Source organism: Salvelinus namaycush, chromosome 33, assembly GCF_016432855.1.
Source record: "Salvelinus namaycush isolate Seneca chromosome 33, SaNama_1.0, whole genome shotgun sequence".
NCBI lineage: Eukaryota > Metazoa > Chordata > Actinopteri > Salmoniformes > Salmonidae > Salvelinus > Salvelinus namaycush.
The window spans coordinates 33,473,130-33,486,461 of NC_052339.1; the positions used below are offsets into that span (position 1 = coordinate 33,473,130).

At 41.7% G+C, this 13,332-nt stretch overlaps 1 protein-coding gene across 1 annotated transcript; it reads right to left on the reverse strand.

Moving 5' to 3' along the window:
* Window positions 1-3,084: 3,084 nt before the first annotated feature.
* Window positions 3,085-7,511, reverse strand: LOC120027920 (retinol dehydrogenase 12-like). Its single transcript, XM_038973013.1, has 4 exons — window positions 7,491-7,511; window positions 4,227-4,314; window positions 3,393-3,671; window positions 3,085-3,281 (listed from the first exon to the last, which is right to left on the reverse strand). The coding sequence occupies exons 1-4, from the start codon at window positions 7,509-7,511 to the stop codon at window positions 3,085-3,087; spliced, it is 585 nt and encodes a 194-aa protein (XP_038828941.1).
* Window positions 7,512-13,332: the final 5,821 nt, after the last annotated feature.

A 13,332-nucleotide genomic window follows, 5' to 3' on the forward strand; every position in this document is an offset into this window, starting at 1 on the left:
GGTCTCTCAACGCATGTTTTTCCAGGCTAGCATCTCACACAACATGGCTTCAAGTGCGCGTGACCTGGCACATAAATGCATATAAATCTGACACGGTTATTTGCATTGAAACAAAACATTATACACATGTTCCAAACACCGTCAAGACACAAAATATGCAAGAACAATCAGATCCACCACAAGTTGGCACATATTTATCTCTTGATCTGTTTGACGCAGTCGTGGAATTTAGCACATATGCTCAGGGATGTGAGTCTAGCTAACCTGTAGAGTATGATTGTTTGGCCTTATGGGGTATTTGGACAGGAAAACCATTCATGCAAGCTCATTGGCTTATAGCAGCCATACTGTTTGAGCTAGAGTACTGGAAAATATTATTTGAAGACTATGGATGCTATTTAAAAAATTTGGTCCCGATCGCTCAAGTGTTTCTGGAGTAGAAGACGTTTAAAGCAGTCAACATAAAAAAACAAATGTCCAAAATCCATAAAAAGCATATTGCATGATGTTTGCATGATGTTTGACTTCTGACTTCTGATATTTGGTAACATGGTAAGTACAGAAGTAGCTTGTTCTTTCTCATCCTGATAGTTGTTATGCAAAGAAAAGTATAGAAATGTCTATCACAATTTCATCCCAATAAAACAAGAATGTTGCACAAAAAAGAAGGCTGCAACAAAACATTACAAACAAGAAACAAAAATGAATAATCCCACATTAAATACATGATTTGTATATATGACATTGCTAGGTATTAATGATTGGTATCAAACCACATGTTACATTCCCAAAACACCAACTCAAAATGTTGACCAAAATGAAACTGGGGGGGGGGGGTTAGAATACGTCTTAATGGACTCCCACTGGATTTGCCTGAGAACATACAAACTATATGAAAAACTCACACCAACTGCACTGTGGGAGAAAACAACAGGTGCGGGCATGAGGTGTATCTCTCCCAACATCTCGTCTCCAACCTGGGCCAGCAGGTCTTAAATACCAGCTGGGCCTGCGCAGATGAAACGCATCCTGACAAATGAGATGACTCGCTGGGCCAGCATAGGTGAAGCCCATCCTGATTAACGAGGTGACTGGCATAGGTGAAGCCCATCCTGATTAACGAGGTGACTGGCATAGGTGAAGCCCATCCTGATTAACGAGGTGACTGGCATAGGTGAAGCCCATCCTGATTAACGAGGTGACTGGCATAGGTGAAGCCCATCCTGATTAACGAGGTGACTGACATAGGTGAAGCCCATCCTGATTAACGAGGTGACTGGCATAGGTGAAGCCCATCCTGATTAACGAGGTGACTGGCATAGGTGAAGCCCATCCTGATTAACGAGGTGACTGGCATAGGTGAAGCCCATCCTGATTAACGAGGTGACTGGCATAGGTGAAGCCCATCCTGATTAACGAGGTGACTGGCATAGGTGAAGCCCATCCTGATTAACGAGGTGACTGGCATAGGTGAAGCCCATCCTGATTAACGAGTCCAATCAATGCACCACAACGTGCTAGGTTACACATGCTAAAACGGAGAGAGAAACCAAAGCCTGTAAAAGAAAAAATCATACAATACAAAACAGACAATTTTATTTCTAATAATATTTCTTATAATATTTTACTTTATATATATATATATATATATATATAAATAAAGTCAAATATTATAAGAAATACAATTATATATACACACACACATTGCCTTCAGAAAGTATTCACACCCCTTGACTTATTCCACATTTTGTTGTGTTACAGCCTGAATTTAAAATGGATTTTAAAAAATAGAATTCTCACCCATCTACATGCATACCTCATATTGACAAAGTGAAAACGTGTTTTTAGAAATTTTGACAAATGTATTAAATTAAATACAGAAATATCTCATTTACATAAGTATTCACAACTCTGGGTTGATACATTAGAATCGTACTTGGCAGCGATTACAGCTGTAACTCTTCCTGAACTGCACTGTTGGTTAAGGGCTTATAAGTAAGCATTTCAAGGTACGGTTTACACTTGTTGTATTCCGCACATGTGACAAATGAAGTTTGATTTGATTTGAGTCTTTCTGGGTAAGTCAAGTCAGTGTATTCACCTGTAATATCCACCACTCTCTGTTTCCATCTGTTCACCTATAATATCCACCACTCTCTGTTTCCATCTGTTCACCTGTAATATCCACCACTCTCTGTTTCCATCTGTTCACCTGTAATATCCACCACTCTCTGTTTCCATCTGTTCACCTGTAATATCCACCACTCTCTGTTTCCATCTGTTCACCTGTAATATCCACCACTCTCTGTTTCCATCTGTTCACCTGTAATATCCACCACTCTCTGTTTCCATCTGTTCACCTGTAATATCCACCACTCTCTGTTTCCATCTGTTCACCTGTAATATCCACCACTCTCTGTTTCCATCTGTTCACCTGTAATATCCACCACTCTCTGTTTCCATCTGTTCACCTGTAATATCCACCACTCTCTGTTTCCATCTGTTCACCTGTAATATCCACCACTCTCTGTTTCCATCTGTTCACCTGTAATATCCACCACTCTCTGTTTCCATCTGTTCACCTGTAATATCCACCACTCTCTGTTTCCATCTGTTCACCTGTAATATCCACCACCATCTGTTTCCATCTGTTCACCTGTAATATCCACCACTCTCTGTTCACCTGTAATATTCACCACTCTCTGTTCACCTGTAATATCCACCACCCTGTTTCCATCTGTTCACCTGTAATATCCACCACTCTCTGTTTCCATCTGTTCACCTGTAATATCCACCACTCTCTGTTTCCATCTGTTCACCTGTAATATCCACCACTCTGTTCACCTGTAATATCCACCACCATCTGTTTCCATCTGTTCACCTGTAATATCCACCACTCTCTGTTCACCTGTAATATCCACCACTCTCTGTTCACCTGTAATATCCACCACTCTCTGTTTCCATCTGTTCACCTGTAATATCCAACACTCTGTTCACCTGTAATATCCACCACCATCTGTTTCCATCTGTTCACCTGTAATATCCACCACTCTCTGTTCACCTGTAATATCCACCACTCTCTGTTCACCTGTAATATCCACCACTCTCTGTTTCCAGTTCAGGGTCCACAGCACAGTAGATAGTGGTCTGAGCTCCCTGGACGGATGTCTTAATGAAGGGACTGATCATCTTCATGATAGCTGCCTGAGGTGCGTTCAGGTGCCGCCACAGATCAGTCTGAACGACGCCAGGGTGGAGGGAGTACGCGGTCACAGCCGTACCTGAGAGAGGGGATAAAATGAGGACGTAAATACAACAAATGTCAGAGATTCCACTAATGGCAAGATAAACATCTACAGTATAAGCCTCAGAAGTAGTGGACAAACACAAACCTTGTAGCCTCTTGGCCAGGGAGCGGGTGAAGAGGACGTTAGCTAGCTTGATATGGCTGTACGCTTTCTTCTTGTCATAGCCCTTCTCACTGTTGATGTCGTCCAGGTTGATGGTACCCCAGAAGTGAGCCAAAGAGGATACATTGATGATCCTGGCCGGGGTCGACCTTTTGATCAGGTCAATCAATAAGTGAGTCAACAGGAAGTGACCTAAGAGACGAGATAGGGGGCTTTGGAAGCTTTTGATTGGTAGATTTGAGGTTGATTCCTGCATTTGAACTGTGATTGTGCAAATATCCTGTTCTGGTAATGGTCTTGTTCAATTCAGTGGGTTAGTTAGTATCACTTGAGGTTAGTTAGTATCACTTGAGGTTCGTTAGTGTCACTTGAGATTAATGACCTTTCACATAACTCTCTTCCACATCTCCTCTACAAAGCTTTAAAAAGTGTTGACTGAAACTAGATGGCCCTACAGTACATGGAAAGCACTGTTAGAATTAAAACTCTAGGAAAAATGTTCAACAATGGAGAACAGTATTCAACAATGGAGAACAGTATTCAACAATGGAGAACAGTGTTCAACAATGGAGAACAGTATTCAACAATGGAGAACAGTATTCAACAATGGAGAACAGTGTTCAACAATGGAGAACAGTATTCAACAATGGAGAACAGTATGAGTATGTACAAGTCAGGACTTGCTTTAATTAAATGTTGCGTGGTCTGTAACTTTCCTCCTCTGCCTTGGATGTGCGCCACATGCAATCATTCATGTGGTTAGTCAGTAGTGGGTAAGGCCAGATACAGGAATAGCTACTAGTACAGCCAATTGGCAGTTTTCATCTGTTTTCCCGTACGGACACACCATGACGCCAGCATTGTTAATGAGGATGTTAAGTTTCTTCTCTTTTTTGAGGTTTAACTATGGTGGAATAAGCGTCTGTCTGTCTGTCTGTCTGTCTGTCTGTCTCTCTGTCTCTCTGTCTCTCTGTCTCTCTGTCTCTCTGTCTCTCTGTCTCTCTCTCTCTCTCTCTCTCTCTCTCTCTCTCTCTCTCTCTCTCTCTCTCTCTCTCTCTCTCTCTCTCTCTCTCTCTCTCTCTCTCTCTCTCTCTCTCTCTCTCTCTCTCTCTCTCTCTCTCAATAAATACCTTGGTTACTTCATCTCAGTCTCCTCGTCTGAGTCTAAGCATATCTAATTGTATTTGTCACATGCGCCGAATACTACAGGTGTAGACCTTACAGTGAAATGCTTACTTACAAGCCCTTAATGAACAATGCAGTTTTAAAGAAAATACCTAAAAAAATAAAAAATACAATTAGATATAAGAATAACAAATAATTAAAGAGCAGCAGTAAATAATAATAGCGGGACTTTATACAGGGGGCACCTGTGTCGAGGTAATATGTACATGTAGGTAGAGTTATTAAGGTGACAATGCATAGATAATAACAGAGAGTAGCAGCAGCGTTCAAGAGGGGATGGGGGGAGAATGCAACTAGTCTGGATAGCCATTTGATTAGCTGTTCAGGTGTCTTATGACTTGGGGGTAGAAGCTACTTAGGAGCCTCTTGGACCTAGACTTGGCGCTCCAGTACCACTTGCCGTGCAGTAGCAGAGAGAACAGTCTATGACCAGGGTGGCTGGAGTCTTTGACAATTTGTAGGGCCTTCCTCTGACACCACCTGGTATAGAGGTCCAGCTGTAAAACCTTTTGAGGATCTGAGGACCCATGCCAAATCTTTTCAGTCTCCTGAGGGGGAATAGGTTTTGTCGTGCCCTCGTCACGACTGTCTTGATGTGCATGGACCATGTTAGTTTGGTGATGTGGACATCAAGGAACTTGAAGCTCTCAACCTGCTCCACTACAGCCCCGTCGATGAGAATGGGGGCGTGCTCGGTCCTCCTTTTCCTGTAGTCCACAATCATCTCCTTTGTCTTGATCACATTGAGGGATTGGTTGTTGTCCTTGCACCACACGGTCAGGTCTCTGACCTCCTCCCTATAGGCTGTCTCATCGTTGTCGGTCATCAGGCCTACCACTGTTGTGTCATCAGCAAACTTAATGATGGTGTTGGAGTCATGTCTGGCAGTGCAGTCATGAGTGAACAGGGAGTACAGGAGGGTACTGAGCACGCACCCCTGAGGGGCCCCCGTGTTGAGGATCAGCTTGGCGGATGTGTTGTTACCTACCCTTACCACCTGGGGGTGGCCCGTCAGGAAGTCCAGGATCCAGTTGCAGAGGGAGATGTTTAGTGCCAGTGTCCTTAGCTTGGTGATGAGCTTTGAGGGCACTATGTTCTTGGGCACAGGGACTATGGTGGTCTCCTTGAAACATGTTGGTTTTACAGACTCAGACAGGGAGACGTTTAAAATGTCAGTGAAGACACTTGCGAGTTGGTCAGCGTGTAATCCGTCTGGCCCTGCGGTCTTGTGAATGTTGACCTGTTTAAAGGTCTTACTCACATCGGCTGCGGAGAGCGTCCAGAACAACTGATGCTATCATGCATGTTTCAGTGTTACTTGCCTCAAAGCAAGCATAGAAGTTATTTAGCTCATCTGGTAGGCTTGAGTCACTGGGCCTCTCTCGGCTATGCTTCCCTTTGTAGTCTGTAATAGTTTGCAAGCCCTGCCACATCCGACAAGCGTCGGAGCCGGTGTAGTACGACTCGATCTTCGTCCTGTATTGACGCTTCGCCTGTTTGATTGTTTGTCGGAGGGCATAGCGGGATATCTTATAAGCTTCTGTGTTAGAGTCCCGCTCCTTGAAAGCGGCAGCTCTACCCTTTAGCTCAGTGCTAATGTTGCCTGTAATCCATGGCTTCTGGTTGGGGTATGTACGTACAGTCACTGTGGGGACAACGTTCTCGATGCACTTATTGATAAAGCCAGTGACTGATGTGGTGTACTCCTCAATGCCATCGTAAGAATCCCGGAGCATATTCCAGTCTGTGTTAGCAAAACAGTCCTGTAGTTTAGCATCTGCGTCATCTGACCACTTTTTTATAGACCGAGTCACTGGTGCTTCCTGCTTTCATTTTTGCTTGTAAGCAGGAATCAGGAGGATAGAATTATGGTCAGATTTGCCAAATGGAGGGCGAGGGAGAGCTTTGTACCAATCTCCGTGTGTGGATTTAAGTTTCCCTGCAGTAATGTCTCCGCCCACTAGGAGCAGCGCCTCTGGATGAGCGTTTTCCTGTTTGCTAATGGCGGTATACAGCTCATTGAGTGCAGTTTTAGTGCCAACATTGGTCTGTGGTGGTATGTAGACAGCTACGAAAAATACAGACGAAAACTCTCTAGGTAGATAGTGTGGTCTACAGCATATCATGAGATACTCAACCTCAGGCGAGCAAAACCTTGAGACTTCCTTAGATATCGTGCACCAGCTGTTGTTCACATATATGCATAGGCCCTCGCCCCGTGTCTTACCAGAGGCTGCTGTTCTATCCTTCCAATAGTGTATAACCCTCCAGCTGTATGTTCTTAATTTCATTGTTCAGACATGACTCGGTGAAACATAAGATATTACAGTTTTTAATGCCCCGTTGGTAGGATATACGTGCTTTCAGTTTGTCCCATTTATTTTCCAGCGATTTAACATTAGCAGCAGGACAGAAGGCAAAGACAGATTAGCCACTCGTCGCCTGATCCTCACAAGGCACCCCAATCTTTTTCTGCGAAATCTCCACTTCCTTCTCCAGTGAATGACAGGGATCTGGGCCTGGTCAGGTATCTGTAGTATTTCCCTCCCGTCCGACTCATTGAAGAAAAACTCTTTGTCTAATCTGAGGTGAGTAATGGCAGTTCTGATGTCCAGAAGCTCTTTTTCGGTCATAAGAGACGGTACCAGCACATTATGTACAAAACAAGTTACGAACAACATCCTCATTCTCCACCTCGGGCACACCATAGAGTCTCAGGTTTCATCTTCTTGTTTATTGCCCCAGATCAGTGAGACGTCTATGGTAGACATTGTTACTCTGTTCTACCTTTTCCACACTCTTTTCAACTTTAGCCACTCTCATTTTCACATCCTTGATTTCACCACATGCAAACTCCACAGTCTATTTTAAGCCTTCGATGACCATGGCGCTTACCATTTTCTCAATGGTAGACATTCCGACCTGGAGTTGATGAGTAAGGAGAAGGTAGCCACGATGTCAGAGTCCATATTGTTTTTTCTTTGGGGACGTGGAGGTTTGCACGGAGTAAACCGAGGGCAACTCGTCATCTTCAACAGCCGCCGAAAGCGTGAGATTATCCATAGGGCGTAGTTATGGCAGTTGTCTATAAGCACGTTTCTCTCTTGTTCATTAGCAATAGAACGGCTTGCTTTTTCCTTTCTCTTTTTTTGTTACCATTTAAATAAATGATCCACTTATCGTTTCAGTCACAGGAAAGTTCTTATAAAAACAATAATAGGAATGACTGGAAACGTGTTGGTGCGCTGCTCTGTAAAAAGCATCTGTTCAAGCCGCCATCTTGGCCTCCTCTCCCTAATGATTAGAAGTTTGGAGATCATTACAGCCCAAATTACGTTATTTTCATCATCGCTATGCAAACAAGGCTGATTTCCGCAACAATTTTGCTGTTTTAAACAACTTTTGTTTAGCTGATAACATGAAAACATTCATTCAAACTACTTTCGGGTACCTTGTTAACAATACAACATGAAATCCATGTCTTAAACGTTGCTACGTTTTGGAAATGGCAAAAAAAAAGTGTAATCAGCTTGACACATTAAAGTTACTTACCTTACAGATCACGAAGTCAGCTAATTTACACACCATTCATATGCAAATCCATTTGATTCATACACTGGGTTGTCCGGCTGTCATGTGTTTATTTTAACCTGCCCTTCCCTTATCTACACTGAAATAATATTATTTCAATAGTCCTCTATTATGATAATTTTTTTACTGTCTCTCATAGCTCATTGGTACACCCTTGTTGTTGAATATACATGTATATGTATCTATTGTAGGTCCTAAGGTACAACAATGACTAATGTGGAACAAATAAATACCATCAAAGGACACCTTACAACCAGGGTTGAGGAGTAACGGATTACAAAAAACGGTAACGGTAATCCGTTACGTTACCAGCTAAAATATTGTAGTCAGATTACCGATACTTTTGAAAAACTAGATGATTACTTCGAGGACTGCTTTTAAATTCTTATTTACAATGAAGGTCTACCCCGGCCAAACCCTAACTCGGACGACGCTGGGCCAATTGTGTGCCGCCCTATGGGATTCCCAATCACGGCCAGTTGTGATACAGCCTGGAATCGAACCAGGGTCTGTAGTGATGCCTCTAGAACTGAGATGCAGTGCCTTAGACCGCTGTGCCACTTGGAAGCCCAACTATAGTATGCTACAGTACTTACTGTAGAATTCTATAGAAACTGTAGTATACTATACTACACACTGTAGTATCCCTCGATCATGTGTAGTACTTACTATAGAATGTTATAGTATACTGTATAATGCTATAGTAACCACTAAAGTATTATCAGAAATAACACTGTAGTAAATACTACAGTAATGTCCACAAAAACACGACATTTATTAACTATAGTAAAAATCTACATGCCAAGTATAGACCATATACTGTATACAGTATGTTGTGTTCCCTACAGGTTATAGAAAAGAGCAGAAGCTCTGACCTATCCGTTCAGACCACAGTCCTATCTACCTACAGGTTACGGAAAATGTGCCCTTTTTGTATTTCTCCAGTGGGTTTCCTGAAGGAGAAAGACTCTATCTCAAAGATAATAAAACAAAAAACTCAATAGTAAATACTACAGTAATGTCTGCAAAAACACTACAGTAAATTCTACAGTATACTACAATCCGCAAAAACACTATATTAATCACCATAGTATTTAGTATATAGTATAGTATTTATAATAATACATAATAATAATTTATTTCATTTATAAAGCACTTTTCATTATACAGAATAATCTCAAAGTGCATTTTTTTGTTGTTGTTAACACAACTAGTCAGAGCAACTGACACAAAGAACACAGCTGAAACTACAAAAGACGCCAAGGAGCAAAGCTACAATGCATTCGGGACCCCTTGACCTTATTCTGCAATGGAATGCAGGTGCTTCTACACCTGGTTTTAGGCTGGGTTTCTGTACAGCACTTTGAGACATCAGCTGATGTACGAAGGGCTATATAAATACATTTGATTTGATTAAATCTTTTTTCCCCCTCGTCAATCTACACACACAAATGACAAACCAAAAACAGTTTATTTTTTATTTTTGCAAATGTATAAAAAAAATATTTAAAAAAATGTAAATATCACATTTACATAAGAATTCAGACCCTTTACTCAGTACTTTGTTGAAGCACCTTGAGTCTTCTTGGGTATAACGTTACAAGCACACCTGTATTTGGGGAGTTTCTCCCATTCATCACTGCAGATCTTCTCAAGCTCTGTAAGGTTGGATGGCTTGGCCTACTATATTTATTTCTCAACTTTCCTAATATTAAAGCACATTGCTTATTTTTACAACAGGAGTAACAGGAGAAAATAAACCATGGTAAAAAGTAACATCCATTCGCTATTTAAGTGCATAGATGACATGTATTTTTCCCGCTGCCTCTGTTTCGAGACAGGTGCATGATAACGGTCCATTCTAAATTAAAACAAATGTCACATATATAATATTTGTATATGTAAAGACAAGATTACATTAAGAATAGACTGATGGGAGACAATATTAATCTATCAATTGTGAATCATTTATTATCACTTGTGAATGATGCCCAGCATAAGAAACAATGTCTTTTTTTCCCTAGACTTTTTCGAATCACAGTCGCACACCTCATGTAGCCTAGCCCATAGGCCTATATGTTTTAATAAGGTTTGTATCACAACTAAAGTGGCCAAATAACTTCTTAAAATTAAGCACATTAATCTGCTTTACAAGGGTTGTAGAGCCTAACTACATACATAAGCAGCGTGTGAGTTTCAAGTTTGGGGAAGATCATTTTCACCATAAAAATGCACCTTTATAATAACAGCATTACATGCATAGTTGCATTTGCGGTCACTTTTGATAATGGTGTTTTCCGCTAATGGAACATTTGTGTTTATAGCCTACTGCCGTGTGCACATTGCTGCGCTTATAATGTGAAGAAGCCTAATAGTTGATCAACATTTTAAGCTAAAAGTCTGTTGCATCAGCCACATTGCATCAAATAGTTTTTTTTTATTCTAGTGGTTGTATTCATTTGGGATCTATCGCATCCCACAACTGTCCAAGACTATATTTGGAATATTTATTTCTCGCACATAATAGGTCGACTTTTGTACCATGGGGGATAGTAGACTGACATAGGCTAGTGCTTTTGCGTTCGTTAGACCTACTCATCATGTTGGCTGACGAAAAGTAAATGTGGACAGTTCTTATATCTTCAATATGCACCTCGGAATAAGGACAAGAGCAGTTGCGTCCACGATGTGTCTGTCTTCACTTGTAGCCTGTGAGAAAGACCTGATCACGTGATGGAGCGTGCAGCACTCGGGCAGAAGAGCACAAAGACAACTGGTCGCGAAGGGCATGGATTGTTTTTAGGATGCATTACGGCCACACAAAGGGGATGCCGCCACCGCCGTGAAATTCTAGGCATTATCAAATGCTTGTCAAATTGTGAATGAGTGACTGATGTACAGACAGTGTGTACAGCCTGCACAAAAAAACAAATCAGAGCTTTGCTTTCTTTGCCTTTCAAGCGACTTTTTTCAAATCATCATTAGAGTCACATCATGCAGCCTTATAATGTATTACAAATCAAAACATATAGCCTAAACTTACATGAATAACTCTAAATTAAGAATATAGGAGTATCTATTTCTTTGTTAATCGCTCGCCACAGAATAGCCACGTGTGCGCACTCCCTCAAATCGCTTGGAGAAAATATCGTTTGTAATCTATTCAGCTTTGTTCAATTGTATTCTTCATACTATAAAATAATGATTCGGAATTCTAAGCAAAATGTTGTCTGCTAAAGGAGTGTAGCCCACAGCCATTTGGCAAAGCCAGATCAGGACCTAACATAAAGACAAATCAGAGTATGCAGTTATTTGATTGACAATCACAGCTGACGAAATTTCGTGATCGACACAGCAATAATGAGGAGCATGTTTTATTTAATCAATTTTAGCATAAGGCTGTAAGGACTTCAAAGAAGTCCAAATGTTTGGACTTCTTTGAAGTCCTATACCGTTTCTTGTTAACAACATCTTGACCTACAGTCAAGCCTACAAGGCCTTACAATAGGCTAGCTAGTGACCCTACAATAGGCTAGCTAGCGACCCTACAATAGGCTAGCTAGCGACCCTACAATAGGCTAGCTAGCGACCCTACAATAGGCTAGCTAGCGACCCTACAATAGGCTAGCTAGCGACCCTACAATAGGCTAGCTAGCGACCCTACAATAGGCTAGCTAGCGACCCTACAATAGGCTAGCTAGTGACCCTACAATAGGCTAACTAGTGACCCCACAATAGGCTAGCTAGTGACCCTACAATAGGCTAGCTAGTGACCCTACAATAGGCTAGCTAGTGACCCTACAATAGGCTAGCTAGTGACCCTACAATAGGCTAGCTAGTGACCCTACAATAGGCTAGCTAGTGACCCAACAATAAGATAGCTAGACACTTTACATTACACAAGCAACTCTACAATAGGCTAGCTAGTGACCCTACAATAGGCTAACTAGCGACCCTACAATAGGATAGCTAGCCACTTTACATTACACAAGCAACTCTACAATAGGCTAGCTAGTGACCCAACAATAAGATAGCTAGACACTTTACATTACACAAGCAACTCTACAATAGGCTAGCTAGTGACCCTACAATAGGCTAGCTAGTGACCCTACAATAGGCTAGCTAGTGACCCTACAATAGGCTAGCTAGTGACCCTACAATAGGCTAGCTAGTGACCCTACAATAGGCTAGCTAGTGACCCTACAATAGGCTAGCTAGTGACCCTACAATAGGCTAGCTAGTCACCCTACAATAGGCTAGCTAGTCACCCTACAATAGGCTAGCTAGTGACCCTACAATAGGCTAGCTAGTGACCCTACAATAGGCTAACTAGTGACCCCACAATAGGCTAGCTAGTGACCCTACAATAGGCTAACTAGTGACCCTACAATAGGCTAGCTAGCGACCCTACAATAGGCTAGCTAGCGACCCTACAATAGGCTAGCTAGCGACCCTACAATAGGCTAGCTAGTGACCCAACAATAAGATAGCTAGACACTTTACATTACACAAGCAACTCTACAATAGGCTAGCTAGTGACCCTACAATAGGCTAACTAGCGACCCTACAATAGGATAGCTAGCCACTTTACATTACACAAGCAACTCTACAATAGGCTAGCTAGTGACCCAACAATAAGATAGCTAGACACTTTACATTACACAAGCAACTCTACAATAGGCTAGCTAGTGACCCTACAATAGGCTAACTAGCGATCCTACAATAGGCTAACTAGCAACCCTACAATAGACTAGCAAGTGACCCTACAATAGGCTTGCTAGTGACCCTACAATAGCTATAGGCTAGTTAGCAACCCTATGACAAAGAGAAAGCTGTATTTTTGCAAGAGATGAAAACTTGGAAATGATAAATGTGTTACCTGATGCTGACGCACTGTCGCAGGATACCAAGTGCATTTAAGTGAAGGGGCACATGTTTAACATTGTATCCAGAATGACTGCTAGTATGCAGAATGTTACTAGCCATGCCTGGCACAGACCATTCGGTAACACAGTTGTTGACTAAAATCGTCCTTGGGGGAAAAGTCTAATAAAATGATTTGCTAACAGGTCCACAATAATTTGTCGAGAATTTTGTGATCGACACAGCAATGAGGAACATGTTTTATTTCATCCATTTTAGAATA